The sequence below is a fragment of the Antedon bifida genome, chromosome 4, assembly GCF_963402885.1.
Source record: "Antedon bifida chromosome 4, ecAntBifi1.1, whole genome shotgun sequence".
Classification (NCBI taxonomy): Eukaryota; Metazoa; Echinodermata; class Crinoidea; order Comatulida; family Antedonidae; genus Antedon; species Antedon bifida.
The window spans coordinates 32,371,490-32,393,291 of NC_136229.1; the positions used below are offsets into that span (position 1 = coordinate 32,371,490).

At 33.9% G+C, this 21,802-nt stretch overlaps 2 protein-coding genes across 2 annotated transcripts; both read right to left on the minus strand.

Annotated features, from left to right (window-relative positions):
• Window positions 1-1,074: 1,074 nt before the first annotated feature.
• LOC144840873 (solute carrier family 22 member 15-like) lies at window positions 1,075-8,507 on the minus strand. The gene is made up of 11 exons (XM_078696945.1): window positions 8,469-8,507; window positions 7,533-7,834; window positions 6,724-6,929; window positions 6,304-6,433; window positions 5,694-5,785; window positions 5,197-5,418; window positions 4,584-4,718; window positions 4,251-4,333; window positions 3,993-4,113; window positions 3,816-3,888; window positions 1,075-3,458 (listed from the first exon to the last, which is right to left on the minus strand). The coding sequence occupies exons 2-11, from the start codon at window positions 7,773-7,775 to the stop codon at window positions 3,009-3,011; spliced, it is 1,755 nt and encodes a 584-aa protein (XP_078553071.1). The 5' UTR covers window positions 7,776-7,834; window positions 8,469-8,507; the 3' UTR covers window positions 1,075-3,008.
• Window positions 8,508-11,637: 3,130 nt separating this feature from the next.
• On the minus strand, window positions 11,638-15,399 carry LOC144839346 (uncharacterized). Its single transcript, XM_078694662.1, has 3 exons — window positions 15,223-15,399; window positions 14,083-14,877; window positions 11,638-13,533 (listed from the first exon to the last, which is right to left on the minus strand). Exons 1-3 carry the CDS (start codon window positions 15,397-15,399, stop codon window positions 11,638-11,640), a joined length of 2,868 nt encoding a protein of 955 aa, XP_078550788.1.
• Between the last annotated feature and the right edge of the window lie 6,403 nt (window positions 15,400-21,802).

The window sequence follows — 21,802 nt, forward strand, 5'->3', positions numbered from 1 at the left end:
GGGATTCCCTAATAAGGGAGATTATTGTAAACAATAGTGAAGGACAGAAATCACGTGGATAATACGTGGGCACGTTTTATTATTTAAATGTGTTTCTTTACTTATCTACTGTAGTATTACTGTATCTAATAATTTAGCCACAATAAGGTTTTTTAGTAAAAAAATATCCTAGGCCTAGCTAGGTCCGCTTGGCTAGCAGGTGGTGAGTTGACACCCCCCACCCGTGTATCGTATTTTTCAAAATACTAAACATGCTCGCCTGTTGAATATAGCTTCCATGGTGTTTCTCAGATTCAGAGTCACGTCATTTTATACCATTCGTCCTTGAATTTTAAACACAAAGCCGAGGCATCAATCCCCTGTTATTGTTAATTTATGAGCATGATCCTGCATGGAGGAATTATTTTCCCTTCATGCCGTGATGAGTAGTAAAAAAGCCATTATAGTTTTGTTATAGGCCTACAGTAATAATCCCATTGAATAATTTATTGAAATAAATACATTTCACCTGCTTTTCGCGCGCATTTTATCGCGCCTTCGTAATAGCCTTGGATTTTTCCCGGGTATGAAGATAACAAAACAATGCGATTCGTTTTACAGTTCGTAGGAGGCCTATTAGTGTCTTTCTAATAATTGGTGGGGCATTTGTTTTTTTTCGCGTTTTCTTTTCTTTCTAGTTTTCTAGATCTAGACCCGTTTTGAATATTTTTTTTGTGTATGATGCCTTATTTTTATTATAATTAGACCGGTAATTATTGTATTTAAATTGTAGGGCTATGTAAACATTATTTTATTATTATCTGTTCACATAGTAAATACATAGATTATCCAACAGAGAAAACAAACTCTATATAACAAAGTTTATGGACGAATATTAAACTCATCAGACTTTTGTTACGCATGGATGAGTTCAACTTGGTGGCGGTATACCAAAGAACTTACAACACGTTCTTTGGGTATATCCAGTCTGCAACTCTTTATCGTGTTTTTTGTACAAAGGCAATCGAACAAGCCTTATTAGAGGTGATGGTGATCTATATATTTCTACAAAATAAATAATACAAATACATAATGTAAAATAATGGCCTATGAAGTAGGTTTATAAAAGGTCCAAACAACTTTATATTTCTATTCATAAATATACAGTACACAAAATTATGTGTGTACTATTATGGTGAAAATATGAATTTAAAAAGATAATGTACTGATACTTATAATAAAATAATAATCTCTTAAATACTCATAAAAAAGACAGCAAGTAGTTACCACATTTAAATACATGTACAAAAATAGGAACATGATCGTACTCTATTTCGGTTTGCAATAAAAGGTCCTAAACTTACAGACATGTAACTATTTTTAAATAAGTATAACCTCATTGTAAAGTTACTGTCACATAAGGCCATAGGAAATAGGCCATAGGCCTACTCTGTATTCACTAACAACAATTATTGGTTAATTGACCAAAATACAGCAGCACCAACATTTTAAAGTGCTTTCACAAGAACATTATTTTCACTGGCCTAAACATAAATAAATAAAATTGGCCACATTTTCCATGTATTTCTGGTTATTTACAATACAATTTGTCAGTTTCTTTTTAAAAAGTACTATTGCACTTCAAGATATTGTACGCTGTATTTTATATAAATTATTCGGCATGTGAGTTTTTTTGGATTTGCATATCTTTCCCATATCCATTCAGATGATTTTTATTTAGTTGGAAATAAAATTTATTTATGAATAAAGAAATATGTAATTATACTGTAGAACTCGTTTAAATTACTGTACATGCTTGTACGCCAGTACTATAAATTATTATATCACACAACTTAAACATACCATGAAAGCCCAGTGGTGTAATGTCTCCTCAGAGGCTTAGTTGGGAAAACCGTTACCCTATTATTTCCTCTCGTCATATTCATGATCGGACACTTCACTTATATTAAACCCTTGACAATTTCCTACCATTTATACACATTATATAAATATATTTTACAAAAATAACTATATTTAATAATATTTCTTATAAAATAGAATTCTTTGTATTTCATAAAGGTGTGTCAAAAGTATTGCATCAACAAGATAAGAATGTTTACATGTATAGTTAGCATAACTAAGTATTAGAATGTATAAGAATCTGTGTAATTTTATTCCTTACATTAATTAGTCACTCTGTAATATCCAAAAGTGTAATATTTTGATTGCAGTCAATACAACATCAAAGTACAGGTATCTCCATACAATTAATTCTTTTAAAAAACATTAAAATCATACTTCTTTTCTGAGGCATATGAAATTGATGGATAAATAAAAAAAATCAGATTCTAAATCAGCTACAGTATGTGGTTGCTAGCGCCTTGAGCACTTTTAGAGGATATGTGCGCTATACAAGTTATTAATTTTAATAATATTTACCCATTATTCCTACAATCGTTCTGAGATCATTGAAAGTATGTTATAACAATGCCTTACATTTGGTGCTGAAGCAGCCTAGAAATTGTAGTGCTAGCATGTTTGTTTATTTTAAATGACGTGCCATCCTTTGGTGCGTTCATTAGAAAATCTGTTTTTAGTTTTAAAATTCGTGTGAACGCAACTAGTAATTCTTTGATCATGGCTATTATTCGCCAGGTTCTTAATGTGTCAAGAATGCACATACAGTGGAATGCCTTGTTGCATTGACTTTATATATATAATAATATATGTATTTTTTTGTTTTTGTACTATTAGTTCTTGTTTTGCTCTGGATATATTATGTCGTCATGGTATTCCGAAATAAAAAGATGAATGAATGAATTACAGTAGTTTCTTTGTCTACTAAGAGGGAGCTTTCAATTTATGACGATTTATGACATAGAGGTCAAAAGTTAGGTCATGTTAATTCATTGTACATTATGGGAAGTTGTGTGTGCATGTGTGCGTGCTACAGTACCTTATTCTATTCTTTTTGGTTTCTTTGGTCCAGGTGACGACTGGCGATACACCAATACATAGTAAGCATAACCCTAATCATTTTGTGCGTTACTTCGTTGAAACAGGATTTCAACTTCATCATCAACGTAATCATATACATGAACAGACTTCATTTCAATACCGTTCATCATTCCATTTGTTTTACCTTCACCACGAATTTCCCACATGTGTCCTAAATCATTACTATTACTCCGGCGATTATGTAGAGTTATGTTTTCTCCTAGTCTGCCATCGTCAATAGAGGTCGCTTGTCCTTCTAATAACCCTGTACCAATATCCCAATCCATATCTCCACTAGTCCCATCGCTAAATATTTGCGCGTCTTCATCATCAGAGTCTTGCGCTACTAACTTGTATGGCACGCCCTCAATCTCATTGATGGTCTCTGGTAAAGGTTTGTTTAATGTCTCCGGGAGAAAGAAGTTTGCAACACCCGTTACGAAGCATGAAACTCCGTATATGACATACATTGGAGTGTTACCCTAAACAAAAATTAAAATATAACTTATTAGTTCAATTTGGATGGCACAAAAATAATTTTGTTAAAACTTTAATTTAAATGATTTGGATGGAGAATGGTTGGTCCTATTTTCAAATTTGGTAATCTGTAGTATACATAGTAATGCATTAATATTGGTTGATTCCATTTTAAAATGGGTGATATTTATAGTCTATACAGAATGCATTAATATTGATTCCATTTTTAGCTCAATGTAGTAATGTAATGTAATGCATCAATATTTGTCGATTCCGTTTTAAAGATGGAAAATAAATGTAAATAAATATAATAGTGTCTTGGTATTGGTTGATTCCATTTTCAAGATAGGTGATATACTTACCATTGTATCAAGTTGAGGAGCAATTATTCCACCAATCCTAGCAAACATTGAACATATACCCATCCCACTATTTCTGAAAAAGAAGTTTGGAATAACTTACAAAAAAGGTTGGAAAAGTGAATGAAAAAAAGCTGCTTTTGCTCAATTCGTGCACTCATTACTAAAAAATGGAATTACCTAACAACTGTTGGTATCAACTCCACAGAATAAACATAAATGCCGGTAAATGCGCTAGATATACCAAACTTGCCAATCATTGCCAGTAGTGTGCGTGCTAAAGCAGTCTTACTATTACCATCTGTAAAATTTAATAAAAAACAGTTAATTCAAGTAACTTAAGAAATAGGATTCCCTGAAAAAAGGACAATATTAATAATTTGTGTTGGAATACAGCTAACTCTGTCAACACCAATTAAAATTTCAGTCTGTACTTACCGTTAGGCTGTATGACCAACAAGCCAACACAACCGACTCCACCAAGGAAATATGAAACTAACATACATGGCTTACGACCAAAACTGTTAAAAAAGAAACATTTTTTGAAAAAGTTAAACAAAGATAACAGTTGCATTGAGCATTGCAACTTCGGGCCTGTTCAGACCTACAGAGTTAAGCTTTCGTATTGTACGCGGGTACAACTCCATAGGTCTGAACCAGGAAAAGATTAGCCACCTCGTACGACACTGATCTTTCTTAAAATTTGGTTGTAAACATGATAAAACCAAGTAAACATGATATTCCTTTTTGTCAGCAAAATTAATGGCTTACCATCGCATAAACACATAGGCAAAGAGGTTAGCTGGAATTTCAATTAGACCGGAGAGAGCAAAGCTGACATAGGGACTACCTCCTAATGTAGCTGATGACAATGACAAGCCATAGTATACTAAACTGCAAGTGAACCTATGGATAAAAAATATTGTAAAACCATTGTTAAGTTACTGTTAAGGCTTAAGAAGTCTTAATATCAATGTAGATCAAAGTAGGTAGGTATACAGGTTGTAACATTAACAAGCAAAAAATATATCCTGAAACCTCAAAAAGAAGCCTATATCGAAAAGAAGCTTTCTATTTGGCTTTCAAAAATCTCGAAAAGAACTTCATCTTGAAATTACTGGGCTTCTTTTAAGGAGAGTATGGGCTTACTTAGAGCTATAATACTGAATGTCAATGGAATAGAAATAAGCAATAAAACACCTAGCTAGTTGAGAAAGAAGCCATCTCAAAAAGAAGCCTACTCAAATAGTCTTACAAAAAGAGGCCCAATGGCTTTATTAGGTTTATGGTACTTTAGTTATCATAAACAAGGTTGATTACAATGAGAATAGTGTTTATGAATATTAATGTGGATACTGTTTAAGTAAAAATATCAAATTTATACCAATTTATCCATTGTATTACATTCCTCTTGCGCATGACCTTTGTCCTGACGAGGTCAACATATGTATATTTCTTTTCTTTTGTCAATGGTGTAACCTGCTTTAATGCTATCAATGATCTCTCTATTTTTTTACCATTCCTCTTTCCAATTTGATATAGAATATTTTCTGCTTGAGTAACTTTACCATTTGATGCCAGCCATCGTGGTGATTCAGGGAGAATTCTAAAATATATATATATCAGTTTGAGTTTCAATAAAATACTTAATAGTTTAATAATAATAGTGTCTCTCACTTTCCATTAGCTTTGGTAAAGATTCATTTATATATACATTTTCTTTATATCCATATTCAAGAATTCTCTTTTTAATAACCATTTATTTTGCTATACGTTTTAAACCCATATTCAAAAATTCTCTTTTTAATAACCATTTATTTTGCTATACATTTTATATCCATATTCAAGAACTCTCTTTTTTAATGAACATTTATTACTTACATTATATTACACAGAGTAAACAAGACAGGCGATATGGAAACCACACTTAACAAACGCCAATCATATATTAAATATGCACAAAAGCCATACACCTAGAAATAGAAAAAAAAGTGATTATTTATAGAAATTTTTCATCATCATCAGTTTTTTTTATTCAACTTCATATATTTTGAGTACCGTACTTTTGCGGTGTAATACTCTCCTCCAAAATTGGATGTCTCGCGTCAGTATGGTATTATACTTTATATAACACAAACCAGTAGGCCTATTATAAAGCATTTTGGGACACTATTCTAGAAGAGGTATCAATTAAACCTCTCAAATGTATTATTCAAGGAATTGATTTTGTTTATTCAAATTTTAAATTTAAATAATACCAGCAACATATTCAACATCTCTTATCATTATTGCTATTATTTATTAATTGCCGCAAACAGATTTTCAATTCAATTCTATTTGTTTCTCCACACTAGATAATATACAAATAACAAAATGTGTAGAAGAAGGACTTAAGTTTAGTAAGAACTTAATTTTATTGAGTGCTGGATGTGGTTAAGCAAGACTTATCACATGGTTTTGAAATCAATTGCTTATAACAAAGAACACTTACTGCAAACCCTACGGAAAATGTTGAACTAAAAAGAAACCCAAGAAATTCTCTGCGATTTGAACTAATCATTTCAGTAAGCAACACATAGGATACCAAGCCTGCTCCTCCTCCTAAAAAACCACACAAGAATCTACAAAAGGAAAAACCACTTACGTTAAATTGTTTTGCCTCAGCTAGTATGAAACTGTTTTATATGTCGCAATTTTTTTACAATAAGCACAGTAAAATTCTACAATAAAAACCACAGTAAAATTCAACAATAAAAAGCACAGTAAAATTCTACAATAAAATAAGTAAAATCTACAATAACCACAGTAAAATTCTACAATAATGACACTAAAATTCTACAATAAAAACAGTAAAATTTTACAATAAGCACAATACAATTCAACGATAAGCCCTGCTTTGTGAAAAACATACCGTATTATTAAAAGTTGCCAAACACTTTGAACTGCTGCTATAGAAAATGAGCTTATAATCCATAAAACTATTCCAACTGACATGACCTTATGCCTGCCAATTCTGTCTGCAAGCGCCCCCATTATCAACACACCGACAAAAATACCAAGAAAAAATACAGACATAGAATACTCGACATATAACTTCCTGTCACAGACAAGATTCAGCTAGAAGATAAAACAATGTATACAGAACATTTGGAGTAGATTCAGATTCAGTCCAATCACAGACATATATAAACATGGATATAAAACCACTACTGTGTGCATTTGTTTGGTTTTACTGTCAACTGGAAATTTTAGCAGTAGTAAAAATATGAGCTTGTTATATATTAAATTATGAATTATTGATAAACCAGACACAAAATTCTATTTTTTTCTTCTTATAATTAGAATTACAAGATTGAGCTATTTCGTGTCCATGGATAATAATAATAATTTTATTCAGTTGTTACAAAAAATAATAACCAGTGAGTGAGAATAGGCTAACTAAAGCCCAATCTGCTTCTGCACTCACTCCAATAAACGAACTGTTTTAAAAAACATGAAATAGTGTTTTGTCAGAGCAGTCTTAGTGAACCATTATAAAAAAATATTAGTGGGCATGCTTAACTTTCGACATTTTTTTACTCACAGACACTACCCATATCAATATTTTTTTCTGAATTATTTCTAGGTGGGTTAAGAGTATAGTATATATATATATAGTTTTAAGTACCTGAGTATAACTATACTATTCATAAAACAATAGATATTATAGTTGAAACTTACGTCAGCAACCAGTGATGAAAACTCAGTGAGGTTGTAAACATATTGACTACAGGGTGGGTTCAATTTACACACTTCACTCGCATTTTCCAAACCATCACAAGTAAACGCGGGTTCACGAGCTGTAAAAACAGGGTTGAATGTCACTGCAGAACCCCATATAGTCAACGAACATGCAAGAAATGTGTATATCCATTGAGCTTTGCCAAAACTTCCAATTTTCTCCAGAACGCCATCAAAATCCATTCTGCAAATTTAGTTAGTGCTGCAGGAACATTGATTTCTTACAGCTAACTAGGTTTAGGCTAAATTTCAATTTAAAGAATTTAATCAATGTATTGCATTTATTATAAGTAAGTTTAGCCTAGTCTAGTTTTGATGTTTGAACATTTCAGCCACCAGTCATTTTGGCTGTTGGTTAATATGAATGCCTAAATTTATTTATTGCTCACCATTCAACAGCCCTTTTTTGGGTAAATGAATGTACGGCGGCAAAATGAACAGAGGTCTCTCTATACTAGTATAGCCAAGATAGGGTCAGGCTCCTATCTACTACTACGTGACTAGGCCTATCCCACCTAGGCTAGCTAGAGTACTATAATTAATTAGTATTTATATAATTAATACTAACTAAGTATATAAATAGATATATGCCTATCCTAGGTATAGATGCTTCTCTAACTAGCTAGGCCTAGGCCTCCATCCTACATTAGGCCCAGCCTAGTTAGGGGGGCGGATGTACAAAAGCACGCCCGACCTTTTAGCCTAGGCCTAGCTACTAAAAAGAAGGTAGGCCTAGCCTAGGTAGGAGGCCGGCTAGCCTATTTAAGTATTAATAGGCCTTACTTATAGGGCTTCTAACTGATGTTACTAGCCTTGGCTAGGCCTATTGGTATACTATTAGCTATTGGTTCGACGTTGTAAAAAGCGAATACAAACCCATTAATTAAAACTGCCGTGTTGTGTGTGTATGTACTAGGCCTATACGTGTAGCGTATACAAAAAGTAAAAGTGCAGAATCTCTTTTCTTATATTTTTTCTTTTACACTACACACTACTACGAAGCCCTAGAGGGGACATGATAATAATAAAAAAAAAATTATATCACGTACGTACATGTTATTTAATACGTACGTGTTAATATTACGTACGTACGTAAAGCTTGGTTCCCACTAGAACGCAACGCAAGCGTTTTAACCAATGACAAGCGAAGTTATAGACAGTTAGCAATCACAAGCGAATAAGCCATCGCTTGTGATTGGTCAATTCACTTACGTTGCGTTACGTCCTTGCGTTGCGTCGCTAGTGGGAACCACGCTTTAGTTGTTATGTTAGTGCATAGAGGCAGTCTGATAGAGGTATATAAAAATATACCTCTATACTATGGTTTGTGGAACCTGGCAGTGTTTTTTTTTGGTGGTATTTTTCTGATGAATCTTGATTATGTAATTGAAAAAACTGCAACTGGAGTATCACTCAATGTGAATCTATATAGTTCCATAGTTATACCTTATAACCTGCCTAAAAAAGATCATGGAGATAATATACCTTGAGCGGATGTAATAGAGATTTAATCCGTCACTAGTTTTGATTCAAATTGGCCATGTTCAGGCAAGCAGCTAAATAAAACAGTAATTCATTAAAAAAGACTGAAAGTGAAACAAACAATATCATAGTACAGTAGTAATTTAAAGCTCAGGGTACAGGCATGAATTTTAAAGATAATATCTGGTTAATTGTACATAAATAAAATATTTGTAACAGAAATCAAGACAAAAAAACATGTATTTCCCTTAATATGGTCAAATACAAAATTTGGCAAAATTCTGCCATAAAAACCAGGAAGACTTTTTTTCAGTAGTTAGGTAGTTTAACCTGATGTAATAACATGTCTGGTGACTCCCTAGAAGGTGAAAAAATATGGTGGATATATGGTGGATAGTTTTTGCTGTAGCATGAAAATAAAAATCTGAAGTTGAATAAAAAATACCAGAAATGTAATATTAAAGTTATATTACCTATATTTAGTCATCTGATAACATTTTTTACCATACCGTTTATTTTTCATACCTTTTTAAAATGCCTCTCTATTTACAAAATTTGTGTACAAAAGAATAGAGATTTCTCTGTGTAATTTGAACTATCCCCCCACTGATAAGAAAGTGCTTATTTTCAACAAGCTCGTGTAACACAAATAAAATCCCAAAAATTATGAAACATAGGGGAAACTATAGATCGATAATTATTGGAATGTATGATCAATAGAATTTTTTTGCCCGCACCTGGCCTTTAAAATAACATAAAAAATTATAATGATCACAACCCAACTGAATTGCTGACAAAAATATAGGCTTTTCAGTTCAAAAGAAAATACAAGAAATAAGCAGCCTGAAATAAAACTGGCATAGAAAAATAAATATCTTAGTTTAAAATTACGTCATTAAATGCACATTCATTTAAAAGGACGATTTCCAGATTAGACTAACATCAGAGATTATACAGTACCGTTTTTATAACCGAGAAACACATAAAAATATCGCAGACAAAAACATAACCTTTTTGACAGCAGTAATTATGTACATGCAATTAGTTAGCTTACACCTGTCCCTCTGTGTAAATACCAAAGTCACCTCATGGTTACTCTAAATATTGATTTGTAGTGTAATAATGTTTATCATTTCACTACATTAACCAAGGCTAACATGAGTAAATAGAATAGAAACAATATAATAATATACAATATTACAATTATGTAGCATTTTAAACATCAGTATGTTTTTAAACCTTTTGATTCATGCTCTGGTAGGAGTGCTTGCATTCACCTAGTTTTCTTAGAGATATATTGTCCCCTAAACATTTTTTGTTGAATATGCCATTTTAATATCAGGTCACGAAAGAGTTATTCACTTTTACCAAAAACTGAATCGAAAAAAAAATTTACCTGAAAACAAATGTAATTTAAAGCAATGCTTAAATTGTCTCTTAAACAATGGTTTTTGGTAAAAATTAACCATTTCTTTTGTCTTAAGTGAAATACTTTTTTATTTTTTTTTGTTTTTTTTACAGAAGTGCATAACTTTATCAAAACTGCAAAATGATTTTATTAATCTTAATTTTTCGAGGACAATACATCTTTAATTGATAATATATACAGTGTTGTAATATAAATGATATTGGCACATAACAGAGGCTAGTAAATTCATTCATATGGTTTCTCTCCTGTGTGTATTCTCACATGATTTTTCAAATTCAAAATAATGGTTGAACTTCTTTCCACAATGTTCACATTGATGGTGTCTCTTCTGTGTGTATTCTTAAATGTTTTTTCAGATCGTCATTCCGTTTGAATTTCTTCCCACAATGTTCACATTCATATGGTGTCTCTTCTGTGTGTACTCTCAAATGTTTTTTCAGATCTTCATTCTGGTTGAATTTCTTTCCACAATGTTCACATTCATATGGTCTCTCTCCTGTGTGTATTCTTAAATGTCTTTTCCAATTACCACAATCATTAAACCTCTTTCCACAATGTTTACATTCATATTGTGTCTTTTGTGTGTGTATTCTCATATGATTTTTTAAATTCCCAATCTGGTTGAACTTCTTTCCACAATGTTCACATTCATATGGTGTATCTTCTGTGTGTACTCTCAAATGTTTTTTCAAATCATTATTCTGGTTGAATTTCTTTCCACAATGTTCACATTCATATGGTGTCTCTTCTGTGTGTATTCTCAAATATTTTTTCAGATCGTCATTCCGTTTGAATTTCTTCCCACAATGTTCACATTCATATAGTGTCTCTTTTGTGTGTATTCTCAAATGTTTTTTCAGATCGCCATTCTGTTTGAATTTATTTCCACAATGTTCACATTCATATGGTTTCTCTCCTGTGTGTATTCTTAAATGTCTTTTTTATTTTTTTAAATTTAATTTTGGATTTATATAGTGCTTTTCCAAGTGACCAAAGCGCTGTACAATAGAAAATACAATATATACAACAAAACTTACAAAATACAAAAAATAGAAAATGGAATGAAAATACAAAAATATATATATATCAAAACTATGAGGGCCTATACAAAAAGTTACCGTAATATCATAAACATTATTTAGGAAAGAGATAGGTTTTTAACATTTTCTTGAAATATTGCACATTTGGGGCTTCACGAATATAAGATGGTAAGTTATTCCACAATCTAGGACCGATGACAGAAAAACACTTATCGCCAAACGACCTCTTGGTCTTGGGGATGGCAAGACGGGTATGGTCTTGGGTAGATCGAAGTCCATGCCGACCAGAATGGTGTTTGTTTATAAGGTCCTGTAAATAACCAGGTGCTGAGCCATACAGACAGTTGTACACATGCACTAAGATCCTGAATTCAATCCTCTGCTGGACAGGCAACCAATGCAGCTCCCCAATGAGAGGAGACGCAGTGGTGCGCAGTGGTGCGCAGTGGTGCGCTTGTCTTCTCAGATTCCCTTTCTGGTTGAATTTCTTTCCACAATGTTCACATTCATATGGTATCTCTCCTGTGTGTATTCTCAAATGTTTTTTCAGATCGTCTTTCCGTTTGAATTTCTTCCCACAATGTTCACATTCATATGGTGTCTCTCCTGTGTGTACTCTCAAATGTTTTTTCAGATCGTCATTCCGTTTGAATTTCTTCCAACAATGTTCACATTCGTATGGTGTCTCTTCTGCGTGTACTCTCAAATGTTTTTTCAGATCGTCATTCCGTTTGAATTTCTTCCCACAATGTTCACATTCATATGGTGTCTCTCCTGTGTGTATTCTCAAATGTTTTTTCCAATTACCACAATCATTAAACCTCTTTCCACAATGTTTACATTCATATGGTCTCTCTCCTGTGTGTATTCTTAAATGTCTTTTCCAATTACTACCACCATTAAACCTCTTTCCACAATGTTTACATTCATATGGTCTCTCTCCTGTGTGTATTCTTAAATGTCTTTTCCAATTACCACCACCATTAAACCTCTTTCCACAATGTTTACATTCATATTGTGTCTCTCCTGTGTGTATTCTCATATGATTTTTCAAACTCCCAATCTGGTTGAACTTTTTTCTACAATGTTCACATTCATATGGTTTCTCTCCTGTGTGTATTCTCAAATGATTTTTCAAATTCCCAATCATGTTGAACTTCTTTCCACAATGTTCACATTCATATGGTTTCTCTCCTATGTGTATTCTTAAATGTCTTTTTAAGTTCCCAATCTGGTTGAACTTCTTTCCACAATGTTCACATTCATATGGTTTCTCTCCTGTGTGTATTCTCAAATGTTTTTTCAGATCGTCATTCCGTTTGAATTTCTTCCCACAATGTTCACATTCATATGGTGTCTCTTTTGTGTGTACTCTCAAATGTTTTTTCAGATCGCCATTCTGTTTGAATTTCTTCCCACAATGTTCACATTCATATGGTGTGTCTCCTGTGTGTATTCTCAAATGTTTTTTCAGATCGTCATTCCCTTTGAATTTCTTCCCACAATGTTCACATTCATATGGTCTCTCTCCTGTGTGTACTCTCAAATGTCTTCTCCAAGTACTACCATGTTTAAACTTCTTTCCACAATGTTCACATTCATATGGTGTATCTTCTGTGTGTACTCTCAAATGTTTTTTCAAATCATTATTCTGGTTGAATTTCTTTCCACAATGTTCACATTCATATGGTGTCTCTTCTGTGTGTACTCTCAAATGTTTTTTCAGATCGTCATTCCGTTTGAATTTCTTCCCACAATGTTCACATTCATATAGTCTCTCTCCTGGGTGATCTCCCATATGCGTTTGTAATCGCCCCTTCTGTCCTAATTTTTTCCCACATTTATTTGGTGCCTCTCCTGTGTGCATTCTCGAGTGTCTGTTCAGAGCACTACAACTTTTAAATTTCTTTCCACAATGTTCACATTCATATGGTGTCTCACCTTTGTGAATTCTTAAATGTCTTCTCAGATTATATTTATATTTGAATTTCTTACCACAATGTTCACATTCATATGGTGTCTCTTCTGTGTGTACTCTCAAATGTTTTTTTAAATGCACATTCTGTTTGAATTTCTTTCCACAATGTTCACATTCATATGGTGTCTCTCCTGTGTGTACTCTCGAGTGTCTGTTCACATCACTTCGATATTTAAATTTCTTTCCACAATGTTCACATTCATATGGTGTCTCTTCTGTGTGTACTCTCGAGTGTCTGTTCACATCACTTCGATATTTAAATTTCCTTCCACGATGTTCACATTCATATGGTGACTCTCCTGTGTGCACTCTCAAATGTCTTTTTAAATGCACATTCTGTTTGAATTTCTTTCCACAATGTTCACATTCATATGGTGTCTCTCCTGTGTGTACTCTCGAGTGTCTGTTCACATCACTTCGATATTTAAATTTCTTTCCACAATGTTCACATTCATATGGTGTCTCTTCTGTGTGTACTCTCGAGTGTCTGTTCACATCACTTCGATATTTAAATTTCTTTCCACAATGTTCACATTCATATGGTGTCTCTCCTGTGTGTACTCTCAAATGTTTCTTCAGATCGTCATTCTGGTTGAATTTCTTTCCACAATGTTCACATTCATATAGTGTCTCTTTTGTGTGTACTCTCAAATGTTTTTTCAGATCATCATTCTGGTTGAATTTCTTTCCACAATGTTCACATTCATTTGGTGTCTCTTCTGTGTGTACTCTCAAATGTTTCCTCAGATCGTCATTCTGGTTGAATTTCTTTCCACAATGTTCACATTCATATGGTGTCTCTTCTGCGTGTACTCTCAAATGTTTTTTCAGATCGTCATTCTGGTTGAATTTCTTTCCACAATGTTCACATTCGTATGGTGTCTCTTCTGCGTGTACTCTCAAATGTTTTTTCAGATCGTCATTCTGGTTGAATTTCTTTCCACAATGTTCACATTCATATGGTGTCTCTTCTGTGTGTATTCTCAAATGTTTTTTCAGATCGTCATTCCGTTTGAATTTCTTCCCACAATGTTCACATTCATATGGTGTCTCTTTTGTGTGTACTCTCAAATGTTTTTTCAGATCGCCATTCTGTTTGAATTTATTTCCACAATGTTCACATTCATATGGTTTCTCTCCTGTGTGTATTCTCAAATGTTTTTTCAGATCGTCATTCCGTTTGAATTTCTTCCAACAATGTTCACATTCATATGGTCTCTCTCCTGAGTGTACTCTCAAATGTCTTCTCCAAGCACTACCATGTTTAAACTTCTTTCCACAATGTTCACATTCATATGGTGTCTCTTCTGTGTGTATTCTCAAATGTTTTTTCAGATCGTCATTCCGTTTGAATTTCTTCCCACAATGTTCACATTCATATGGCGACTCTCCTGTGTGTATTCTCAAATGTATTTTCAAATTCCAAATCTGGTTAAATTTCTTTCCACAATGTTCACATTCATATGGTGTGTCTCCTGTGTGTACTCTCAAATGTTTTTTTAAATCGTCATTCTGGTTGAATTTCTTTCCACAATGTTCACATTCATATGGTGTCTCTACTGTGTGTACTCTCAAATGTTTTTTCAGATCGTCATTCTGTTTGAATTTCTTCCCACAATGTTCACATTCATATGGTGTCTCTCCTGTGTACTCTCCCAAATGTCTGCTCCACCCACAATTTAAATCTAAACCAAGTCTGACAATGTTGACTTGACATCGAAGAAGTTTAAACTCCTGATGAGGTTGAACGTTCAACTTGAAATCATTATCATCATAAAGGAGTACTTCACCTTTAGTCTGCATATCCATTCCCAAATGTATCTTCAAATCATTTAAATGAAGTTTATCTCCACAGTGTTCACATTTGTATAAATTCATTATTCTCAGATGGCATAAGTACTGTAAGCCTGAATTGCCCCGGCTGTCCACTACTGGGTATTGGTACACTTTCTAGAAGTCACTGAAAAAAAGAAATAACCCACCATTCACAAAAAATACAATGAAATTAAAATTGTGTACAAAAATAAAATAATGTAATAAATATCATTTGAAAGTACAGTTTGAATTTCTTCATACATTACTGTAGGTTTCATTTTAAAGTATTCGGCTGATATAAAGAGGTTTTTAAAAATATATGTTATAATTTTGTCGATTTTACAGTATACTACAGGCAACAGTCAAATTTCAGTCTCAACCGTTTGGCTTTTTTTCTTAAAATGTTCACAGTTGAATTGTTCTATGGTTTGTTAACTTAAACTATTGTTTGATTACTGTTCACTGACAGACAGGACCTAACCCAGTGTAAACGGAACTAGATGATGGGTGTGGTATGGTAGTCTGCGGTAGAATTATATAATAATGCGGATTTTTTTTTATTTTTTATTTTTTTTATTTAATCGGTATAAAAAGACTCAAAATACAACTCATAGTTGAAATGAAGAGCTTACAAATGAAAATGATAATTCACATAAAACAAAGTTAAACGAAGAAAAAACACATTAAGGCCTATGATACAGTAATAATTACTGTATAATTCATTAAACTTAAAATTACTATAAAAATTGCTTAAAGATCAAAAGATAAGATTAATAATTACAAATTCTTAAATATTTACAATTTTAAAAAATAGAGACTAATATTATTGATCACATTATTTTTATACACCAATAATATAATGTATAATTCATTTAAACTAAAAAATTACTATAAAAATTGCACAAAGATCAAATTCAAAGGATGATATTAATAATTACAAATTCATATATATTTACAAATTTAAAAAATTGAATCTTAATCACATTCATACTCTCCGAAATGTCTTTAAAGGTTAATTGTCAAATCTATTCATTATTTAAGAGTCCAATAACACTTGGAATTGTTGAGGCAGCAAGTCTTTTAGTCCGACATCGTGGCACATCGAACTTATTAACTTTACGCAAACACCTTGTCGGCTTTTCTTTTTCAGGGATCCATTCCTTAAAACGATCCGACTTTAGCAGCCCCTTTCCAAAGTTATAAAGAAGAACCTGACGTCTATGCTGCAATGTCTTTAACTTGAGGGTTTCAAGTGATTTTGCGTAACTAACATAGTTTTGATATCCAATAATAAGTTTTACAACACGCTTTTGGATGAATTCAAGTTGATCACTCTGTTTATTGGTGATCGAGCTATGCCAAAGAGGACTGGCATACTCAAGTAAAGGACGAATGTATGTTGTAAAAGTGAAAACCAGGTCATCCTTTGGGGCTCCAAAACGCTTCAGAATGTATAGCATATATAGACGACGTGATGCCCTGGAAACGACTTCTTTAATCTGCATGTCCCACTTGAGGTCTCTTTGCAGATGCACTCCAAAAAGTTTCACACTCTGGGATTCTTCGAGTATAACACCATCCATTTGTAACGGCTCAAATTGGGGAACATTACGCAAAAAATGAACACGCATCACTTGAAACTTTACAGGATTTGGTGTTGCATCATTCTCCACACACCAACTGGAAAGAGCATCAAGGTTGCTTTGAATCGAACTATCTTCAGGTCTCTGTACTGAAATCACCTCACCAATCGTCAGGTCATCAACAAACTTCCATCTATCAGGTACATTGTTGAGCAAATCATTAACCATGATAGTAAATAGGATTGGGCCTAATTTAGTACCCTGAGGCACTCCGCACGAAATTGGTTCTGGCGCTGAGACTGAACCGCCCAACCGCACACACTGATTTCTTTGCGAGAGGAAGCTACACACCGTTGGAATGAGAGAGGGCATGATATTAAGACCAATTACCGGTAATTTGTCAATCAGAATTGAATGATTGACCCGGTCAAAGGCTTTACTAAAGTCTATGGCACAAATAGTACCATACATTCCTGAGCTATCTAATCCTGACAGAAGCCTATTACAGAGTTGTACAAGGTAATGAGTCGGTGATGAACCCTTCGCATTTCCAAACTGTTGGGAATCCATAAGAGGTCTGAAATCAGTAGCTATCCAATCAGAAAGGAAGCTCTCAAAAATTCTATCAAAAACAGACGTGATGGATATAGGCCTATATTCATTAGGTGTAGAAGCCTTTGGCTTTTTGGGTACAGGAGTAATGATGGCATTCTTCCAGATAGATGGGAAATTATTATCCTTGAGGCAACAATTCAATATTTTAGCGAGAGGTTGGGCAAGCTCTAAGGCAAATTCCTTAATTAATCGGAGAGGTATATCACGAGGATGCCTTGATTTATTCACATTAATGCCCTTTAATATTTTAAAAACTTGCCCAGGATGTGTATATGTAAATACCAATTTGCTATTTTGGTTGGTGGTCGTGACTGAATTATTAAAAAATTGTGACTATTGGGTACAGGAGGCATATTGAATGCTATATATTAATGAGTTTAAATTTGATAATTGTAAACATGATGTGTTGTGGTGTTCTTGTGGGTGGGTAATGTTTGTGAGTTGTTCTGAGATGGGGATTTCTTAGAAGACCAAGTCACATTGATGTCTAGCTATTAATCAGTATTGGTAAACAAGCTTTAATTGTTATGGATATACTAGTAGCATTGAGAGGCAGTAACGTTGGCAAAAAAAAAATGCTTCTTCTCATTTTTATTTTGTGTAAAATAAAAACAGAGACATAATTATAGGTAAATGTTACATACTATAGTGTAAAATACAGTACATAAATAAGGTGCATGGGATCGGCATATCTTCTTCATGTGTTTGAGTATTTCTGTATCAGATATTTGATATTGAATGATCAGTGATAGACATTTCCCCTCCCTGCAACGTGGCTCTGTATGACATGTCAGACAAATACAGGGAGTAAAGACAGTGGCGGATCCAGGGGGCGTACCCTCCGCACGCTCCCCTATAAATCTGGAGAAAAAAAATTATCCTATCATAAGGGAAAAAAATGGGAAAGAGTAAAGTACTTTCACTTTTGGTTAAAACACATTCAGCGCCGTGCTAATTTACTTTTTATTAGAGGTCTCCATTGCCGTTGCTGTCTGTAAATTTCTAAGAGTTGCGAAATGAATAGCCTATTTTCACCTGAAACGCATTTTGGTCCCTGGATGTAACATGATATTGACGCGTGTATCAATCGTACCCATACTCGGGGCACGAACGATTCGTACAAAGGACACCGCCATACAACCGCGTAGGCCTACCCATTGTTTATATCGCTGGCAGTCAGCAAGCATAAATAAAAGTGTATATACGTCAAAATTGGCACGGCGTGGTTACCTACAGATCATCATTATAGAGGATAATAATGTTATTAATAATATAGTACACTAACTGTGGTAACTGTGTACTGTGGTAGTATACATTAGTAACCGATTTTTTTTCCTAGGCCACCCGCTGTATCAATACCTATTATATTTATATATTTGATTTCTTCAACAAATTGATGTAAATAAATATTGATCTATAATAAGCATTAAATTTGCTTTTTTTCGGGGCTTCCCCTAGATGTACGTTCGAATTGAACTTGAACGCAACGCAATCAAAACTAAATACTGAGTGAATGAAATCGGCAACAAAATGTTATATCGTCCTGTAATTAGTCACTGTGTTTATTGGAGGGAAGAGTATGATCGTTTTGCTCATTGGTAGTATGCTACATATGAGTGTCTTTTCCTGCAAATTAGAGGTGCCATTTATCATCAATTTTATGTGCGAGAGTACCATTTTTGCCGGCCATCTGGGGCGTCATTTAATGACATGTTCTGTCGACGGCCCTGGACAGGCACCTTTTTCCGCCATGTACGTGAAAACGCTGACTTGCGCGAAACGCCCTGTTGTGATGCTTTTACTCAAAATAAGCCTATTGGGAATATGTCACTCTTTAAAAGGCTAGTACCTCAGTTTTCATATTTAAAATATCAATTTTTAATACATTTATTTAACGTGAGAGTGCCATTTCCGACCATCTAGAGGTGTTACATTTTCAAAATCGCTTCAAATCAAAAGAAAAAAGAAGCAGAGACTGAGGTTCGCTTGATGACTGAAATTGTGAAAAGGATCATAGAAACGGAGCAAGCTGTGGGAGGTCTAATAATTATCCGTGCTTGGTATGGAAAGCTTTTACTATCTACAGTTGCGCCTATATGACTTTTGAGACATTTTTCAACCATGAAATATGTTTAATATACCAATTAAAAAACAATATAAAAAGCAAAAAAAAAACAGTCCTATGATTCACCGTCAAATACAATCATTTCGTTATCATCGTCGTCATCGTATCTGGCATTAAATTATCATACAGTACTACAGTAACTCTTAATCACGTATTTGTATTGTTTATTTCTGTTCCTTTGACGTTCAGTTAATAAACCTACATTCTTAATACAGTATAGTAGTCTATCTCGAAAAGAAGCCCATACTATCTTGAAATAAAGCCCAGGGGGCTTCATTTCGAGATGGGCTTCTTTTCGAGAGTACTTTTGCAAACTGTAGAGTGGGGCTTCATTTCGAGATGGGCTTCTTTTCGAGGTTTAAGCCCATGGGTTTCTTTTCGAGGTTTTACGGTATACTAATAGAAATATAAGATAAATATTTTGGCACATATGGCGTTTCATACGTGTACTGCCTGAGCTTGTAAACTGTATTTCAGAAAAAAATCGAAACGTCGACTGGTGGCCTTGGAGTAAGACTAACTAGTCTACACTACCCATGCAAAATAATAACTCATGCATCGGAAGGTCGTTTCATACGTTTCGAGAGGGAGAATTAAGTCTTACTTTTTGGTTCAAAGATAACAACATAGGCCTACGATTGATATATTTATCATTTCAATTCAATTCAATTCAAGAAACATTTATTGACCATAATTTAGCATAACATTAAGAATGGTTAGCATATCTATATTATAAGTGAGAGAGTTTGTACGTCTGTCTGTCTGTCGGGAGATACTGGAGTCGGGTGTTCTGTACTGAGAAGGCTTTAAACTAATTTTGAAACCCGCCCTGGGGCGGGTATAATTGCTAGTAATATATATAGTCGAGAGACTACAAAAGGCCCGATGGGCCTGTCGCTGTAGTCCCTCTTTACATTATACAAGTATACATACAAATACAAATAATAATACAACACTTAGGCTAATCTTAATTAGCCGTTACGTACATTATATCAGTATAAAAAAAAAATACAGTATCTTAATTAATTAGGTAATTTTAATACCTAAATAATACCTAAAACCATACAACTAAAATAATACAAGCTAACATACCTGCAGTTGTGTGTGGTCAATAATAATAAACAACTCCCTGTGATCAAACATTGAGACGTAATGTAATGCCGACTGATGATGATTAACGGGGTATCCTGATATCTGATTGGATTGTCCATGGATCTTCTATTAGACTATTGTCTATTATTAAATGGGCGGGAGATTGGCATGGAGTAAAGCATTGTTTGCGATCCACACCTGGTAAAGTAAGTATTTTGGCCAAAGACAATACGTCACTGTGTGGATCAAAGTTGGTGCTTGCCGCCACCTAGGCGCTTTGTTCCTAAAGGGGTCGGAAACACACGGTCAGTCTGGTTCCAAAGATAGTGTATTCAGTATTTTAGAATCAGTGGCACCATGGATTAAACAATAGAAGGATATGCATCGACGGTGTCATCAAACGATTTTACAACGCGCTTGCCTATACTAAAGCACTGCTGCCAATCAAACAAACACGCTCATTGAACTCCGTGTCTCTAACCGCGGCCTCTGTAAAACGCTGCGAATCAACTGTTACATTTTTTGAGACCAAAACGTAACCATGTGGAAATCGTATGCGCAGTCTGAATGTTCTATTGACATGTCTGCGTCGATGATTAATTCTGTTTTAGTTTCATCACAATCGGACTACGAAAAGTTCACTTTCTTACGACTGGTAATTTTAAGTAGTTGGTAATATTAATAAAATATGCAATTTTTATATTTGAATTATCATTATTTGCCTGCCATCTTCTGGCATTAAAAATTGCGTTAATCTATAGAATATTAAATTATGCATTTGACCATGTATGTTGTTAGCGTGGCCGGTGTTCACACATAAAACAATCGTGTTTTTAATATATGGCTAAGCAGTGGTTTCTTCATAAATCTCCTTAATTATCGATGTGATTATATTTAAATTGTAGTGCCTGGTGATTGGCTAGTGGTTATGTCATCCACATCACATCCAATCACCGGGCCTAATTGAATGAAAACAGCGATCCCTGATTGGCTGGCTATGTATAGTTGTGATACGTTACCTAGCGGTCGTTTTGAAAAGTACACGCAGGGC

Coding starts and splice junctions, on each gene's coding strand:
- LOC144839346 (XM_078694662.1), bottom strand. CDS start 15,399: ATGAATTTATACAAATGTGAACACTGTGGAGATAAACTTCATTTAAAT. Junction 14,878..15,222: donor TTCGATGTCAAGTCAACATT/GTCAGACTTGGT, acceptor CATTGTGGGAAG/AAATTCAAACGGAATGACGA. Junction 13,534..14,082: donor ATCTGAAGAAACATTTGAGA/GTACACACAGGA, acceptor CATTGTGGTAAG/AAATTCAAATATAAATATAA.
- LOC144840873 (XM_078696945.1), bottom strand. CDS start 7,775: ATGGATTTTGATGGCGTTCTGGAGAAAATTGGAAGTTTTGGCAAAGCT. Junction 6,434..6,723: donor TGGCAACTTTTAATAATACG/GTATGTTTTTCA, acceptor TTCCTTTTGTAG/ATTCTTGTGTGGTTTTTTAG. Junction 5,786..6,303: donor CATTTTCCGTAGGGTTTGCA/GTAAGTGTTCTT, acceptor TTCTATTTCTAG/GTGTATGGCTTTTGTGCATA.